Here is a 17,187-nt window from a genome sequence, read left to right on the forward strand (position 1 = left end):
GTGCGTGTGTGTATGTGTGTGTTTGAGTGTTTGGGCGCGCACACGTGTGTATGTGTGTTTGTATGCGCCTTATGTATGTGTAAGTGTAGCTCGTGCTACACCTCATTTTAACTCTGATTGGAATATGTGTTTTGATTGTTCTCGGCCTAACTTGTGAATCGTTGTGGATAAAAGCATCGGCTAAAAGATTGAAATTCAGTGTAAACAGTCTTACCTCTGAGAGAAAGGTCTGTGCGGACTTCTGCGCTCCTACATGCAGCAGGTATTCGTACACGTACAGCGCTAACCTGCACACAAACAAAAGCAGAAGACTTGAGGACACTCAGTCAGCGTTTCAGCATTGGAGCTGATATTAGCATTTGAACCATTGACTCAATTAAAAATTCATCAAATAAAAGCACAGCAGAAATACCAAAAATACAATGCAGATTTGTTGAAACTTTTTTTTGGACTGTAGAATAAGCTCACCACACATGCTATGGCAGCAAGCTAGTGGGAATAATTGACATTGAATGGTCCCCTGTTCGTTGGATTCATAATCATACTTCAATGGTTACAGTAACAAACAGCTTGATTGTAGTGACGAATACAGAAAAAGGGATTCAATTTGGCAGTTCGCGCTACGCTCAAATATTGGCAGAAAGAAGAAGAAAAGAAAGAAGAAATAGGTGTTTAAAAGCAATTACCTTTCTTGGTGGCTATTAGTTCAAATAATTCATATTACCTTTTTGACCATCTATGACTAGTTTTACTCATAGATGTTGGACCTTATTTATTAACAACTGCAGATGATTCGGCCTTTAAATTGTTGTCGGTTGTCTCGTTCATCCCTCCACTTTTTATGACTGTTATCTGTGTTTTAGCAAAGTAGAACATTGCACATCATTTCTTTTTATACTACTTCACAAAAACCAGTGGGGATTTTCAAACAAAATGAACCAAAAATGGAGACAGGCAAATAAGTCTGAAGTTCTGTCTTATCCTCGCTTGGACATCAGAGAAGTAAGCTAACACGAGGGGGATCCCCTCCCACTCACTCCGTGGAGCTGATACAAGCTGATACAAGCTGATAGCTACCAGAGCAGACGTTCTGACATTTAGCCATAGTGGAGGGGGTTTCATAACAGCTTTGAATACAGGTAAATAAGCTGACCCCGTCACACTGCAGAACTCGGCATTCATGCTTTTGTGCTCTGAGAGACCCAGACTGGGCGCTCTCAGACAGAGGTAAAAATAAACGCCCCCAGACGCTTCGGTCTGCCCGTCTGTGAATGATGGACTGCACACCTTTCCGCTCCGCACCCAGGTACTTTGTCTCCTTCCGTCCCTCCGTCTACGCCTTCCCATTCAACCCGTCTCCGTCTTTTTTTTGTGGTTGCTTTCATCTGTGCCCCTCTGCGCTCCGGTCTTGTTGTTGTTTTTGTCCTCTCCTTATCTATCCCTCCTCTCACAGTCCCATCCGACGAGAGGCGGTGTTTGTCTGATGAAAGGATGAAGGTGAGCAGCGAAGGCTCGCCTTCTAACCCCTCATCACAGCCCACCCTATACACCTTTGTCCCCCCCCCCCCCCCCAAACCCAGACAACTCTTCCTCCTTTGGCCTGCCACAGATGTTCACCCAAAGTGATGGAATATTTCACCGGGGACAAGGTTAACAGAACAGAATGAAAGGCTTACAAAACTCCTGACACCTCTACAGCGCAGAGCATGAATTAAACATTCACCCCTCTTTGGTGTTATTCTTTCCCCCCCCTCCCATTTTGATCTTTTTTTTGGGGGGGGGGGGGGGGGATGAAGTAGGAAGATCTCGAGTAGGAACACACAGGTTCAGTCATTCGGTGGCCCGTGTCTCTGTCTCTGTCATTCCCTTTTGATCCCCTCCCTCTCCCTTCCCTGCCGAGCGAGCCCACTTTACGTAAAGGACAGTTGAAGCATTCAGTATGCGTTGTCCTTAAACGTAGTGGCAGTGATGAGCATTGGTGACGCGAACTTCGTACGTACACGCAAAAGAGTCGCCACCACGTGTGGCACCTGCCTTTCTAGGCCTTTGTGTTCGCCTGGCTCAAGTGAGATCCTCGAAAAGGCTACGATGGCTCTAACAAGGCATCTTGGCTCTTGACCTGCGACCCTGATACAAGAGACGCACGGCGACGGCAAAGAAAGGGAAACAAATCCTCAGCCAGAGGAAGGAGGGTTGGCTGGAAGAGATAAGAGGGTGCCACGGTGGAAAGTAATACATGTTGCTCAGGAGGAGACAAACATGACTTCACTCCCAAGTTTGCATTCAGGCTGCTGACACAGCAGTGAGCAGTTTAAGTGTACGGTCGAGGGCAGTTTAAATACACAGCTAGTTTGTATCTATTCACCGGCATCTATTAAACACACAGAGGTCCACATGGGCTTTCTTACCAGCAGGCTCTAGGAGCAGAGTTCAAAAGGGACTCGCAGCAGATCAAAAGAAGGAGGCATTTTATCACACATCTATTTTACCGATCTGTTTCGAAGAATGTCAAATAACTGCACCTCCCAATTAATTCTGCCAATAGGCTCTTGAAGATGTCTTGCACAAATGCTCTTTCTCAACTACAGGTCACCGGAACATTCCCAACGCTAAACTTTGTAATGTGTGCAACACAAGGGACTGAGTCAAGCTAAATAAAATGGTATATATTTCTACACTAACAGGATGGGTTGAGGCAGGGGCAGCAAAAGGTTAGACATTCTTGATTTATTTGTCAAATAAACTACATAACAGAATACAAAGAAACCAAATAGTGAACCAGCTTTTGACTCTACTCAAAGCGAGAGGCTTTTGTAATCTCCAGCACAAGAGTCTGCCCTTGCCTTGAGCTGTGTACAGACGATACGGCGGTCGGCGGTCGAAACGGCAGCCATAATTGAGCTGCGCCAAGCCGCACCGAATCGAACCGCACCACGCAGTGGAAACAAGGGGGAATAAAACAGGAATTTTAAGTCACGATGCGCTCGGAAAACAAACAAAGCAAATTTCTGTAGCATTGGCCTATACGACGCAGTTCGACCATTTCCATGATAGGTAAAACAATACCTTATTAAAGCATGCAATTGTGTTGTACAACGAAACGAAATAAATAAAAAGAAAACGTATAAAGTGCTTGCATGTTATTGAAGCCTACAGCAATCGTTACTTAACTTGTGTGGCGGTGCCTGGTCATTTGTTCACCCATGTGCCATGGCAACGCAAATGCTACCTGCTGTAGTAATCTCATTGGCTGAATCTTTGAGAACGTTTTAGACTCAATCAATATAAGGTTGTGTGGAGACGGAGCTCTGTTCGTTTGTATATCTAATTTACGTGAATCAGTTCTCGTCGTTCACCTTCGGGATTCGTTCGTTGTGAACAAATCGTTCGCGACCAACCCATCCCTAGTGCGCATGCGAATGTGTGTGTGTGTGTGTGTGTGTGTGTGTGTATTTTTGTGTGTGTGTGCACGCGCGTGTGTGTGTCTGTGTGCGCACCTATCTTCACATGAGCCTCTGACCTTGATCTCATTCAAATTCAAGTGGTTGAGTCTACAAGAGAGTCACGATTTAATGACATTCTTAATCTTGCGTTCTTAAAGACCTGATGGCTCTGTTGCTGGATCAACCTCCAGAAGACCTGATGCTCTGGGACCAGGGAAGAACGACTGGCAGGAAGGGGAGAGCTTAGCCTAATGAAGAAGGGAGTCAAAACAATGGCCATCCTTCATACAGCCTCTGTCTCTATAAGCGTGGCAGGGCCACAGATACGAGTTTGCCTGCTTGTTCCTTCAACAATGCAACATCCACCAAACCCCCTCCCCCCCAACACTGCTTACTGACTTGTATGCAGAAGCATCTTTTGAAGTAAGATTGACAAATCACTACTAGTTTTGGTGATTACATTCGTCCATGTACCTATCTCTTGGCCCTGTGTACTTCTACTTGGCTGTCACATTGAAAAGTGTGAGATGTGTAAACGCTATTATCAGAGTTCTACAATGGGTTTGCTCCTAATTTATGGGACGGTTAAGTGGGCTAGGGGAGAGAGAGAGAGAGAGAGAGAGAGAGAGAGAGAGAGAGAGAGAGAGAGAGAGAGAGAGAGAGAGAGAGAGAGAGAGAGAGAGAGAGAGAGAGAGAGAGGGAGAGAGAGAGAGAGAGAGAGAGAGAGAGAGAGAGAGAGAGAGAGAGAGAGAGAGAGAGAGAGAGAGGTTATGCTGATTTGTTTTTCTTATAGACAGACCCCCCAAAAATAGACAGATGAATGGACTCTGGGAGGTGTCGGAAGGCAAGCAGAGGAGCATAGCTCCTCAGCATATTCTACTGCTGAGGCTCTCTGTCGGAGCAGCCAGGCCCCCTGCTGTGACCTCCTTCTTCAAAATGAACACAATCCCAGAACCCCCCTTGCAAAAAAATTGCAGCACCGCAAAAACTAGGCTCGCTATCCATCGGCTACATCTAAACGCACACACAACGGTCTCAGGCCAGCTAGACAGACGGAGAGACCCTGTTACAGTTCAACAGCCATATTCGCTTCGTTAGTGCATGAAGAAGTTTAGTCTGAAATGTAGGCTTTATGCATTTTAATGAGTGCCGTCTGAGATCATTGCATGAGAGAAAAAAAGGTAAATCCCTGAGTGAAGTCAGGAAGTTGAGATTCTGTAATTACCTCGACAAGCTTTCTTGACAGAAGACTAAATTCTATCTGTCATGTCGCAGGCGGTGGAAACCTTTAAGAATCTGGAGGTATTTATGGATCGCTACGTTACAATGGAGAATGGAGAATAAAAAACGGAGGGATGTGGTGGCTGTGTGTGTATGTGTGAGTGCTTGTTTAATCTCAAAACCATTCGCTATTCACCACCACATGCGGTCTAACTATTTTGACACCTTGTCTACAAATTTTACAAAGAATGCCAGAAAGAAGTGGAAAGGAGAGTAAGCCTAAACGCTGGTTAACTGAATGGATCTAGAAATATTTCAGTGGTATAATAATGGTCATTATAATGTGAGCCCAGATGTTTGTGTTTATTTTTATAGTCATGTTCAGAATGGCAAAATCTAAGCAATAACATCATACCTTTTATTTGAAGTTTAAATACATCAGGCCTTTCCTTTCACTAAAGATTTCTGTGCATTGTTTAAAAAAACAACGTTATCTGTCTGACGTTAAGGATCCAGCTGTCACTGTGTTTGTGATGGGGATGTGAGCCATTCTTTCATATCAGGTCTTTATCATCACAACCAACAAAACCTTTCCCCACCCGGCCCAAACATGACCCCAGCCAATGACAGACGCCCATCTACATGAGATAAAATATAATAATAATAATAATAATAATAATAATAATAATAATAATAATAATAATAATAAAAACAATATCATTAACTCCCTTCCCTCCATTCAACAGCTCCAAACCAAACAACCGCTTCTCACAGCTCTAAAACCAAGCCACCGCCCCTCCCCCGCCCAGCGCCGTCACCTGTGGTTGGAGAGCATCCCGCCCTCACCCCCCTCCTATCGTTTACAACTCGGCCGAGGTTGGAGAGGGAGCGAACAAGAGCATCAAAAGAGAAAAAATATATTATAAACGGCAATCAAGGCACTGCCCCTGCCGAGGACACCCTGTGTGTGTGTGTGTGTGTGTGTGTGTGTGTGTGTGTGTGTGTGTGTGTGTGTGTGTGTGTGCGTGTGTGCGTGTGAGACAGCCAAACACTTTCCCTGATTAATCAAGCCCAGCAGCATGGCTTTATGTGCCATTTAGAGTCCTGCTAAATGACTTCACTTCAATCATTAGAGTGGAGCGTCCAAGGCAGGAGACGGGCCTGTGCTTTACTACCCCCCCCCCCCCCACACACACACACACAAAAAGATTCAAACACATAGACACACCCAAACAGACACACACACACACACACACACACAAAAATTCAAACACATACAGACACACACACACACACACACAGACTCAATCAAACAAACACACACACACACAAAAACATTCAAACACATACAGACACACACACACACACACACACACACACACACACACACACAATCAAACAAACACACACACACACACACACACACACACACACACACACACACACACACACACACACACACACACACACACAGACACACACACACACACATATTCAAACACACACACACCCAAACAGACACACACACACCCAAACAGTCACACACACACACACACACACACACACACACACACACACACACACACACACACACACACACACACACTGTGTGTGTGTGAGTGTTTGTATGTGAAATCTGGGGGGTGCTGGTTGTGGGGCTGCAGTAAAGCACAATAAACAAAGACCAATATAGACCCATTACCATGCTGAATAATTCATCCTCTATATGTTGGGCAGGAGCAAAACAAGATCAGGAAAAATTACAAGCGAACCAACCATGGGGTCTATGGGAGCCATTACACTGGTAAAGAGCGTCTTAAGAACCTGGGCTATTTATACAAACACTCACACACTCACACACACAGAAAGAAACAGACACACACACAGACACACGCACAGAAACAAAATCACACACACACACACACACACACACACACACACACACACACACACACACACACACACACACACACACACACACACACACACACACACACACACACACACACACACAATCAGAAACATAAACACACACACAATGGCAATGGAAGCACAGAATATACCCCAAATCATTCATTTAAACAAGTCCCATTGGATTAATCCAATTTCCATCAGGCTAAAGTATGGTGTTGATGAATCTGTTATAGGGAAAGGTAGGGCACTAAGTGGGATAAACAAGTTGAAAGCAATGTTTCATATGACGTATACTGTGGGTGCATTTCTGGGGCCATTAGCTCTTACTTAGAAGACTACATTGCTGCCTTGCCAATGATTTCACACGCCAATGCACAAATGTGTGCATTGAGTAACACACACACACACACACACGCGCACGCGCACGCGCACGCACACGCACACGCACACGCACACGCACACGCACACACACACACACACACACACACACACACACACACACAACCACCCACACATAACCACCAACACATGCACAACCCCACATACAAAGAAGTGACAGGAAGTGAAAGGAAAAGCAATGAAATAGAGACGTCCAAAGAAAACAGAAACACAGACGATTAGTGAATGCACCAGGCAGACACGCGGATACTCTTGATGGAGGGATACAGATCAACAGCCAGATAAAGAAGGACCTGGGCGAGGAGCAGATAAAGACAAGGTGTAAAACAGAGGGATCCCAGATGAAAGACAACACTCATGGACACAGGGGGAAAGGAATTAGGAGCGATATAAGGAATAAAAGGTAAGGAGACACTGAAGGGAAGTGAGCGAGAGAGAGAGCACAAGGGGTTAATGATTAATGAAGGATCTGTGGAGCGGTGGTAGGGAGGTCGGGACCCAGGTGAGGGCGGCCCGGTGAGGAAGGCCCGGTGAAGCGGTCCATGAGGGGAGCTGAAAGGACGTCGTTATCAACCGCCACCCGCCCAGAAAGCCCCGAAGCATGGAGGGGGGATTGAGTTTCATGTTCAGGTTCAACCTTCCTATTAAGACGGGCTGTGCCACTATTAGAGTTAGTTGACACTTACTCACGTTTCAGAAAGGACCTTTAGAACAAGGTAGGCTTCGGGAGAGAGTAGTACTTCCTCTCTCTGCCAGGTTTTTTTCCCCAAGTTTGAGAGAAAGTCTCAAAAGGTTGGGGCCGAAGTGTCCTTTGGCATTCACGATAAGTCATAGCAAGGGGCTAGGATTTGGCACCGTAAAACTTTGCTATTCTTTGACAGGGGATAACCTAAATGGGGCCGCTTATTAACAGCACCCAATACTAACACAATTATCCATGGTGAGCTGATAAACCCACTAAGGACAGATGTGCTGGATATCTCTCTGGCCTCACAGTCTACTTGGCGGGCTCCGACTCAAACTCGGGCCAAAATGCTCGTCTCCCGTGAGTGCGCGTGTGGCTGAGGCTGAATGGCTGGCTGCTAGTTGATGCATGTCTAATTGGTATTTTTGCTGATAGTCACAAGTTCAATCTATATTCTCCATTACCCAACCTCAGCCGCCCCTGGGAACCTCTAATGGCTCCGCCTGAAGGGAGAGAGCTTCCATCGAGACGTTCACATCCAGTTTATTTTCTCAGGGACGCCGAGCTGTGTATTCTGTCCAGCTGCTCACTGCAGTGCACTACGTCGCAGAGGGAGGTGAGCGAAGATTTCACTCATGAAAGATAATTATAATCAGTTCATGAAATCAGCCCGGACGAGAATCGTCCATGTACGCAAATAAACCGTGGTTCTTCAATCGGCCCCTCGTCTTCCTTGTTTTGTATCAAAATGAGATGGGCTCTCCCGAGCTAATGTTTGTCCTGGCCTTTATCCCTCTTAACTTCAAGCAAACACGGTTAAGCCCCGAGCACTGCTTTGGCTGGTGGACTGGCTCCCTGACACCAGGGCTTGGCAGGGATCACTGAAGCCTTCACAGTGGGCGATGAGCCTGGCTGGTGAGCCGTGCTGCTGACTAACTTCAGATCTGTGGGAGAGCTTAGCAAGGCATTCACAGAAAAAAACAAATGGCCAATACACACAAGCACCCGCTGCTTCCAACCGCGGCTGACTGAAGTGCACTCAAGGGGAAGGAAGATGTTTGCTCAGAGGCCGACACGTAAAATGAGAAATTAAGATACAGTAAAGCGCTGGTTGTTGTAGTATTCCACTTATATTTCGTGAACTTCCTATGAATGAGGTGAAACATTCCCTACTGCATCCAAACTGGCTCGCAAGGTTGGGAATTTCGGTGTCCAGTAAATGTGGAATGTCCTGCATTGGGGGTTAACCGTTCCAAAGAAAAGGAAGCTCACATCCTGAATGGGAGAGTGAGTACGGTCATGGCCAACCTCAGGCTTTTGTTTGCGTTTCATTAAGTCCGGATCCCAAAATCATCATCTCAGCTTCTATTCCCCCCTACCATCACCACCCCACCACCCACCTCCCCCAGGAAGCTCCAGATTGGGAAGAGAAGAACAGCACAGAGACAGGCCGGCCTCTATGGTTAGGGGAGCGCACCTGATTTAACCAAACTCACAGAAATCACAAAACCTATAATTCAAATGTATGATTGCAGCTGGAAGCGAAGGCTTCTGCTGATAAAAGGAAGCTCTTTCATTGTCTTGCATGTTGTGATTAAATAAATAAATACATTGATTTACAAACAGAATACATTCATGTACAACATGTTTTGTTCATGCACAGCCCAGAATAATTGTCCCAATGAAAGTCTGAAAAGCTTATTAATTTATAGTAAATGCTTATTAACCAACTTTATTGATCAACGCAGGAACCTCAGAGACCCGATCGGGGTCTAAATATTTTTTTTTTGTATTACCAGGGACACTGACTCCGCAACCTACGTCCAATGGAGTATGGATGTATGGATATACGAACACAAACAGAAAAAGAGATATTTATATTGAAAGATACAGTGGTATTAAAAGAAAGAAAGAAAATAATCATAATTTCATAAGAAATTATGAAACCACTGTTTTCATTTTAATCAATATATCATATCACTACACAACTACATTTGCTCTATCATACAATTATTACCCATCCTTTATGATGATAGACTTTCAATTTGAAATGTTGATCCATCGTGCAAGTAAATACAAACTACATGCGGAAAAGTCTGCACAATGCGAAAATAACAGGCATATTCTGTCGCTGTCATCTGCCCAAGGAGAGCGGACTACACTGACCAGATAACTTGTTGCGGTTGCTGAATATCTGACTATCTACTGGGCCTCACGAGGCTGTTTCCAAACCCCTACCCTGCGATGCACACATCACGCCTCTACGCCACTGCACCCTCGCTCCCTTATCAACTGTTTCCAAATGGTCGAATAGCAAACAGCTTGGGCAGAATTAGATTCATCTGAACTCTGGGCGTCTTACCAAACAAAACAATCTACTGATCTGAAGAAAAAAAAGCGTGTGTTTACGCCTATTAACAAGCCATTCGTATTGTCAATAATTTATATTAGTGTTGCCTTTTGAAACTCATTTTTAATTATACACTCTTGTACCCGATATTTCCAATAAGATACCCATGTTCCCTTATTAGCGTCAGCCACCTGAAACTGTTGGTCGTTCACTGTTATTCTCTGTCTATTTTTCCAAATCCCCCCAAATAGATTATGAGATTAGCTGTATTTGAATGAAAGTCAACCATGTTTGTTGCCTGGCTGCTCTGCATGGCTCCCTTTATTGACTCCAGCTTGTAGCGACTCTGGCTGGATACACCTTCCAACAAAGGACCGACGGGAAATGGCAAATTAGGGAAGCCGCAATTAGTACTTAGAACAGACAATAGAGCGAGGGGAACAAACGTCCGCGCAGCCGGATCAAGGCGTAATCAAGCGGTTACCGTACTCAAAGTGAGAGGATTTGAAGTCCAGAACATTGTACTGTCTCACAAATAACAAAAACAACATCGTGGTTGCTCACGGTCAAGACAACAAATGTGAAACTCAAAGATAGCAGAAAATGAAAGGTTTGCATTTCCTGCGATGTAAAGTTAGCATTTCCTGTTAAAGAGAAAAAGGGAAGGATTGTAGAAGGATGTGACAAGAGACTGGTCCATTGTTTACCACTTACTCATATCCAAGTGTATTAATCACAAAGATATAGCTTAACCTTGTAAACTGTTATACACACAATATTTTTTTGATAAATCAACACTTTTTTACATTTGAGTTGCGTTTCATTTGGTATGATTAAGTCACCTCTCGTGGGGCATTTGTTTAATTTCACAGCTCAGAGAGCACCAATGAATTCAGGATTGTTTTTCTTGTCCACATCTTTTCAACATGCTATAACAGTAAATCTTGAATACGGTGTAATCATATTCCATAATGCTATAAAATAATAAACGTGTGTTTACAGAGGGAACCTGGAATGTTTGATGACCATATTTTGCTCCACATTGAGCTCTCTGTATGCTTACGACATTTTCGAAGACACAGTGGATCATTGTACTGTCTAGTAGTGAGCCAAATGCCAACAGATCATGCTGACTGAATCCACAGCCGTGTAAGCAAGACTATTGTTCAGAATTACCCAAACTACACTTACGTTAACCTAAGGTTTCATGCAACCAGATTCTTCACATTTTCAACAGACCTCAGTCGTTTCATTTAAAATTTAGGGCAAACGTGAACTGCAGAATTTATGGTAAGCCGTGTGCAAACACACACACACACACACACACACACACACACACACACACACACACACACACACACACACACACACACACACACACACACACACACACACACACACACACACACACACACACACAAACACAACTCTTCCCCGAATAGACATCCAGGAATCTGGCTTTATGAAATAACATGAAGGATTTAAGCACCAGGCCGCTAACTAATTACGATCCATATAAAGATATAACTTATTTAAAGATACACCTCGATACTCAATACACAAAAAAACAGGAAGGCTGGCATCTTCTAGCAGACCTCAACTGAAGCCTCTGTGGTATAGCAGGACGCCAGAGAAAGGCCGGCACCACAACGTCAATGTCAGACACCCACAGAATGCAACATTACCCACTCATACAGCAGGCAGAGGCGGAGAGACACAGACGAAAGGGGAGAGACACAGACGAAAGGGGAGAGAGAGAGAGAGAGAGAGAGAGAGAGAGAGAGAGAGAGAGAGAGAGAGAGAGAGAGAGAGAGAGAGAGAGTTGGAGGAGGGATTTGAATACCTGCTGCCAGTTACAGATTGCCTCTAATCTTAGGATACAAATGTAGTTCTGTGGGTAAAGCCGTGTTTTGAACAACAAGTATTTCAGAAAAGAGGCAAAAGAAAAACCTTGAAATGGATGGTCGACTACAGCAAATGAGGTTATATGGCGTGGCCACTAATGTAGACTTTCCATACGGCACACAATCTCTCGGAGAGGACCAAAAAATCAGTAACACATCACGTTCCAGCAATGACAAATTGCGAACACCGAGATACCGGCATGAAAATCCAACAAGAAAATGTTACGTTCAAAAGACCACAGTAACATCAACAACCATACGCTTTAATCAACATTCCCGGCCTGCTCTTCGCTTACAATGATGTCATCCTAGTTCTTTGCGTGCGTGCATGTGTTAGCAAGCCTGCCTGCATGCATGGCAGGCATGGTGTGTGTAAAAGTGTGTGTGCAGCGTTACAGTGGGCGAGTCCTTACGTGTGTGTGCGTGATTGAGAAATAACATTAAGTAGAAGCTCATGAGGGAGCAGAGATCCCTCCGTCAGCTCTTTAAGAGCTGGATACCGCCTTACGGTTAGAGGGCAGAGCATGTCGCCAAGGACTTTACAGGCATCAGAGGGCTATAAAGTGGACCCCGGATTGGATCATCGCAAAATGGGTGGTGGGCAAGAAAGATGGCAGGGGGCTTCTGATGACGTACATACATGAATGAATAAACACAGAATAAATGCAGATAATGGTTGAGAGGGTTGGTCCGTGGACAGGGTAGGAGAAATAGATGGAATGGATATAGTTAGTGAAGCATATAGAAACTATTGCTTAATGAAGGAGAGAGAGCAAGAATCTAAGGAATAGCCTATTTTATGGCCGTGTGTGGATGTGTGCATGTCTTTAAGGGAGAGGAAGAAAATAAGAGAGGGGAAAAAGTGTCTGGCGAAAAAAGTGTGTTTGTAGTTGTGAAGGAGAGAGGAGTTCACAGATAAAGACACACACACACACACACACACACACACACACACACACACACACACACACACAAACACACACACACAAACGGAGAGAGAACGAGACGGACAAAGACACAGAGAGAGAGAGAGAGGGAGAGGATGAGAGAGAGCATGAGTGATCGAGATAGCAATGGAACGAGAACGAGAGAGAAAGACAGGTGCACACAGAGAAGTCTGAGGCAGTTCCTAAGCCTGGCCGTCACGCATGCTTAACCTTGTGCTAGTGTTTGGGTGATGCAGCTTGCATATCAATGATGTTAAAAAATATCAGCAGTGAGGCCTTGGACCAGCCTCCTCTCTAGCAGGCAGGCAGGGGAGGGGAGAACACGGAAAACTCAGAAACAGGAGCTGCAGTTACACTGTGACACCCAATACACCAAAACAAGGTAAGCCGCACTGAAAGCCACACTAAAACAAAGAAACGTGGCCATGAACACTGTTATGGAGAGTCAAAACGCTCGATTGGAGCGTCTTACGGTTGTATCGTTACACTGTGTAGATATTGGATAATTGTATGGTCAAAACCACACAACAAAGTAAATTCTAGGATGTTCGCCATCATTCCCCAGGGGTCGACTACAGATTTGTTTGTCAATAGCTTCTGTAGTGTTTGCTTAAACCTAAAGCTAATTTTACAGGTGATAGCGTGAAGCAGCATCACTCCCCGTCTCTAAGAAGTAGTTAAAACGCTAGCAGCGCTCGCTTCATCAACGCAACTTTCAGAAACATAAAGGCGATCGTTAATAGTATAACTATACTATTCATTGAGAAGAAAAAGCAACTTGCAATGAATTTCAGATACATGACGTTGAGCAGGATGGAAGGTGGTCTGCAAACAAACAGGTAGTCTGTTCCAAACCAGGACCTTTTGACTGGAAGATAAACACCCTAACCACAAGACCATACTGCCCCTAATTGTTGACCACATAGACAGACAGGTATTCTGACATATGCTAGAGTACAGTGTAATGGGAGATGATAAAAGGAATCCATTTCTATTTCCTCCGACCATTACTAATATCATAATGATTACCTATAACCCCGGCGTTATTAATCTTGCCCTCTAACGACCTAGACCACAAAGGAAGTACACTTCTTATCATGGCTTTTTGCCAATAGGATTTCAATTGTAGGATTCCCAATTCCATTTAATATCCCTGAAGAGAATAACAGAAGTAGGGAGTAAGTAGGGAGTTAGTTGAGATTTTTTAAGGTACACAGCGAGCAACAGGGAGAGAGAGAGGGAGAGAAAGAGAGAGAAAGAGAAAGAAAGAGACAGAGCAAGACAGAGACTGAGAGACAGCGACAGAGACAGAGAGAGACGGAGAGAGATGGAGAAAGAGATAGAGAGAGAGAGAGAGGGAGAGGGAGAGGGAAACCGAGGAGCAGTAAGGGGGAGATGAAAGGAGGCATTGGGTGACGTTTGCTTAATTAAAACAGGAATGTTGAGGGACTCCCGTAAGCATCCTCTGGGGGTGGTGCTGGGTGATGGACTGGTTCATCCGATCATCCATCCATGGAGGTGGCTCCAGCACCCTGAACCCTGGCGCCTCGGCTTTCCTTCCTTCTCGCACGCCTATCTGATGCAGACAGGGCCTTTCGGTCACGACGATCCTTCCCGAGGATCCCAAGATATGAGGTGGTACCTGTTGACTGACATGTCCCCCCCGCCCCCCCCCCCCCCCCCCCCCCTGAATCCACTCTCTCAGCTCGGGGAACTCGGACAGCTGATGTGATAGCAGCCTCTGCGCAGAGTGACACCTTTTGGCATCGGTATAAGAAGGAGGATGGATGCCATCAGATAAAATGGGACGTTTTAACAAGCTGTATAGCAAGGGAAAAACGAATTTCTGTCATGGCCTGCCAAACTGTCATCATCACTCAAACAACTTTGTGTATCAAGTGAAATAAAAGAGCAAAGGGAGAATTGTTGTGGCTTCCTTGTAATCCTAGATTGATGCTGCACTCTCTGAGGAACATTCAGAGCAGTTCAATGCCTTCCCCTGACTCATAAATGTGCGTATGTAATGGTAACAAGGTGATGGGTCCAAAATGAACACCTGCTACCAGCCAATGGCATTATATGTTGGACCATTTCGCCGGTGAACACAATTCAGTAATATATTTAAACCATTGGCCAGTGTATTTTGCCACCCTGGCAGGTAAAAGACAAAGTTCTAAGAGCATATTATTTTTTGGTATTTCTCTGCCATTCCCTAGAGCTTGATGTATTTTGTCGCCCACACAGCCAGAAACATCCAGACAGATGGAGGCAGATTTTAAGAGATGACATGTATGGAGAAGTAGAAAAAAACAAACAAGCCACAATATCCCACACAAATAAAACCAACAGTTGCTTTTACGCCAACCAAAAACAAGGCATAGTGAAGTGCAGCGAGATCCTAAAGTCAAAATGTGTGGTTCTTTTACACCGTGTGCTTTGGGTGGTTCCCAGAACACTTATTTTTTTACTCAACTTCTGGAGCCAAGCCAGTGGAACCAGGTGTAGACACTTACTAGTGTAAGTGATCCATGGAGGGGGCGATGTGTGCTGGAGAGCTTAGGCCCGACAGAATGCCTTGTCGGTGCACTAGAGCATGGTGGTCCTGGAGCCAAAGTCTCCCACCTCATCCAACCTCCGCCCTGACCCAGTCCTTTATTTTACTTCAGTTAATACTCTTCATCTCAATTTTCTCTCTATTGACGTTATTTGTGTTTTGTTCTTCAAAACAAGACGTATTAAAGACTTAATCAAGCAGTGACATAATGTCGGCAGCTCTTTTGGCGTTGAGCAAACGCAACGTCAGAGTCAACTGGAAGAATTATAAACCGAGAGATTGGGCAAGTTGGTGTCCTACATTCGTCTATTGTAAAGCAATTCAGTGTCAGCGACTGAGTGGCATCCTGGATTGCTTCTGTCGGATAAATAATCTCAGCATGCAATGCTTTGCCTCAGACACACAATGCTGGCAGGATACTGACTTTTTTTAGTGACGAGGCAGGTGTGTGTGTGTGTGTGTGTGTGTGTGTGTGTGTGTGTGTGTGTGTGTGTGTGTGAGTGTGAAGATGATCCGAGAGGCCACCTGGGATGTGAACATGAACATTTAGGTTTTCCACTGTACAGTTACATCAACATTATCGATCTAAATGTACCAGTCCAATAAAAATACACAAGGCATAGGGATGGAAGGCAGTGACACAAGTGTTCATTAGTCGTTTAAAGAATTTCCTTATACTCAAACCACCACCCCTCCCCCCTATATTATTGACCCTAATATAGACAACGGTTCCCACCACGAATGTGGGTTTCTACAGAAATACTGCATTCCGAAGACCACAGGCCCAGAACTATTTGGAAATGTCCTCTCTCTGCCACTGGCTGAAATCTATCCTGGTAGAACAAGCGCGGTTACACAGTCAGCGGCCTTGTACTGTCACTTCTAATAAAAATCAAGTGCCGACCGCAACACAGGTACAGCCACACAGAGAGAGAGAGAGGGAGGGATAGGGAGAAAGAGTGAGAGAGATAATTCAATAGGATGAGGCTAAGAGAGTGGGCTAAAAGGAGTGATGCTGACCGAGTAGGAGAGAGTAAGAGTTTGCCATGGGCATTTACGTGTGGTTTACTTTTTCGAAATACACCTTCTAACACTTTTGCCACAAATAATCTGATTGCAGACGTTTAACATCAACAACAAAATATTAATTCATGTTGGGAAAGATGGGAATCGGTTGCTGATCAAGGCTACCTGCAGAAAATGACTTAGTTGCCCACGGCAAAGAGAGAAATTGTCTTTCAACCTATGGAAAATGGCATATTTAAGTAAACTCACATATAATCTAGGACATTTTCTCTTTTTAAAACCAAGTCTGCTGCCTTAAGCTATAGCCAGATGCATACAGGCATTTGTCAGGTAGGTATTTACAAAGGACTCTGCCAACAACTACAACTGACCATATTCTTATTCAATAATTGAAAGAGTTGGAAAATATAAAAAAAATCTGGACAACATTTTGCAATGAAGAATTGTGAAATGAAGATATAGAACGAAATGCCAAAAATATCCCACACCGTTTCCTATTCGTTGATCTGGAAAATCCATAACTCACAAGATAAGGAATATTTATCCAAGACAGGTGACCAATGTTAACAACAATGTACCTTGGAATACTCCCCATGGACTATCATCACACACACTTGAGGTCAGACCATGTCAGCCTATACATCTACATGTGTGATGCGCCGCCCTCCATCAGCTGGGGTCTGTATAAGGGCAATACTACAACACAGTAAACTAATGATCCATCTAACTCTCTGGCTGCTCCCC

General features: G+C 44.6%; 1 protein-coding gene across 2 annotated transcripts in view; it reads right to left on the reverse strand.

The window, feature by feature from the left end:
• Positions 1-17,187, reverse strand: part of ssbp2a (single stranded DNA binding protein 2a) — a 49,683-nt gene that overhangs the window by 29,535 nt on the left and 2,961 nt on the right. For both annotated transcript variants that reach the window (XM_030358623.1, XM_030358624.1), the window contains exon 2: positions 215-287. In XM_030358623.1, coding sequence (XP_030214483.1) covers positions 215-287 — 73 coding nt within the window. The remainder of the gene's footprint in view (positions 1-214; positions 288-17,187) is intronic.

The sequence above is a fragment of the Gadus morhua genome, chromosome 6 (genome assembly GCF_902167405.1).
Source record: "Gadus morhua chromosome 6, gadMor3.0, whole genome shotgun sequence".
Lineage (NCBI taxonomy): Eukaryota > Metazoa > Chordata > Actinopteri > Gadiformes > Gadidae > Gadus > Gadus morhua.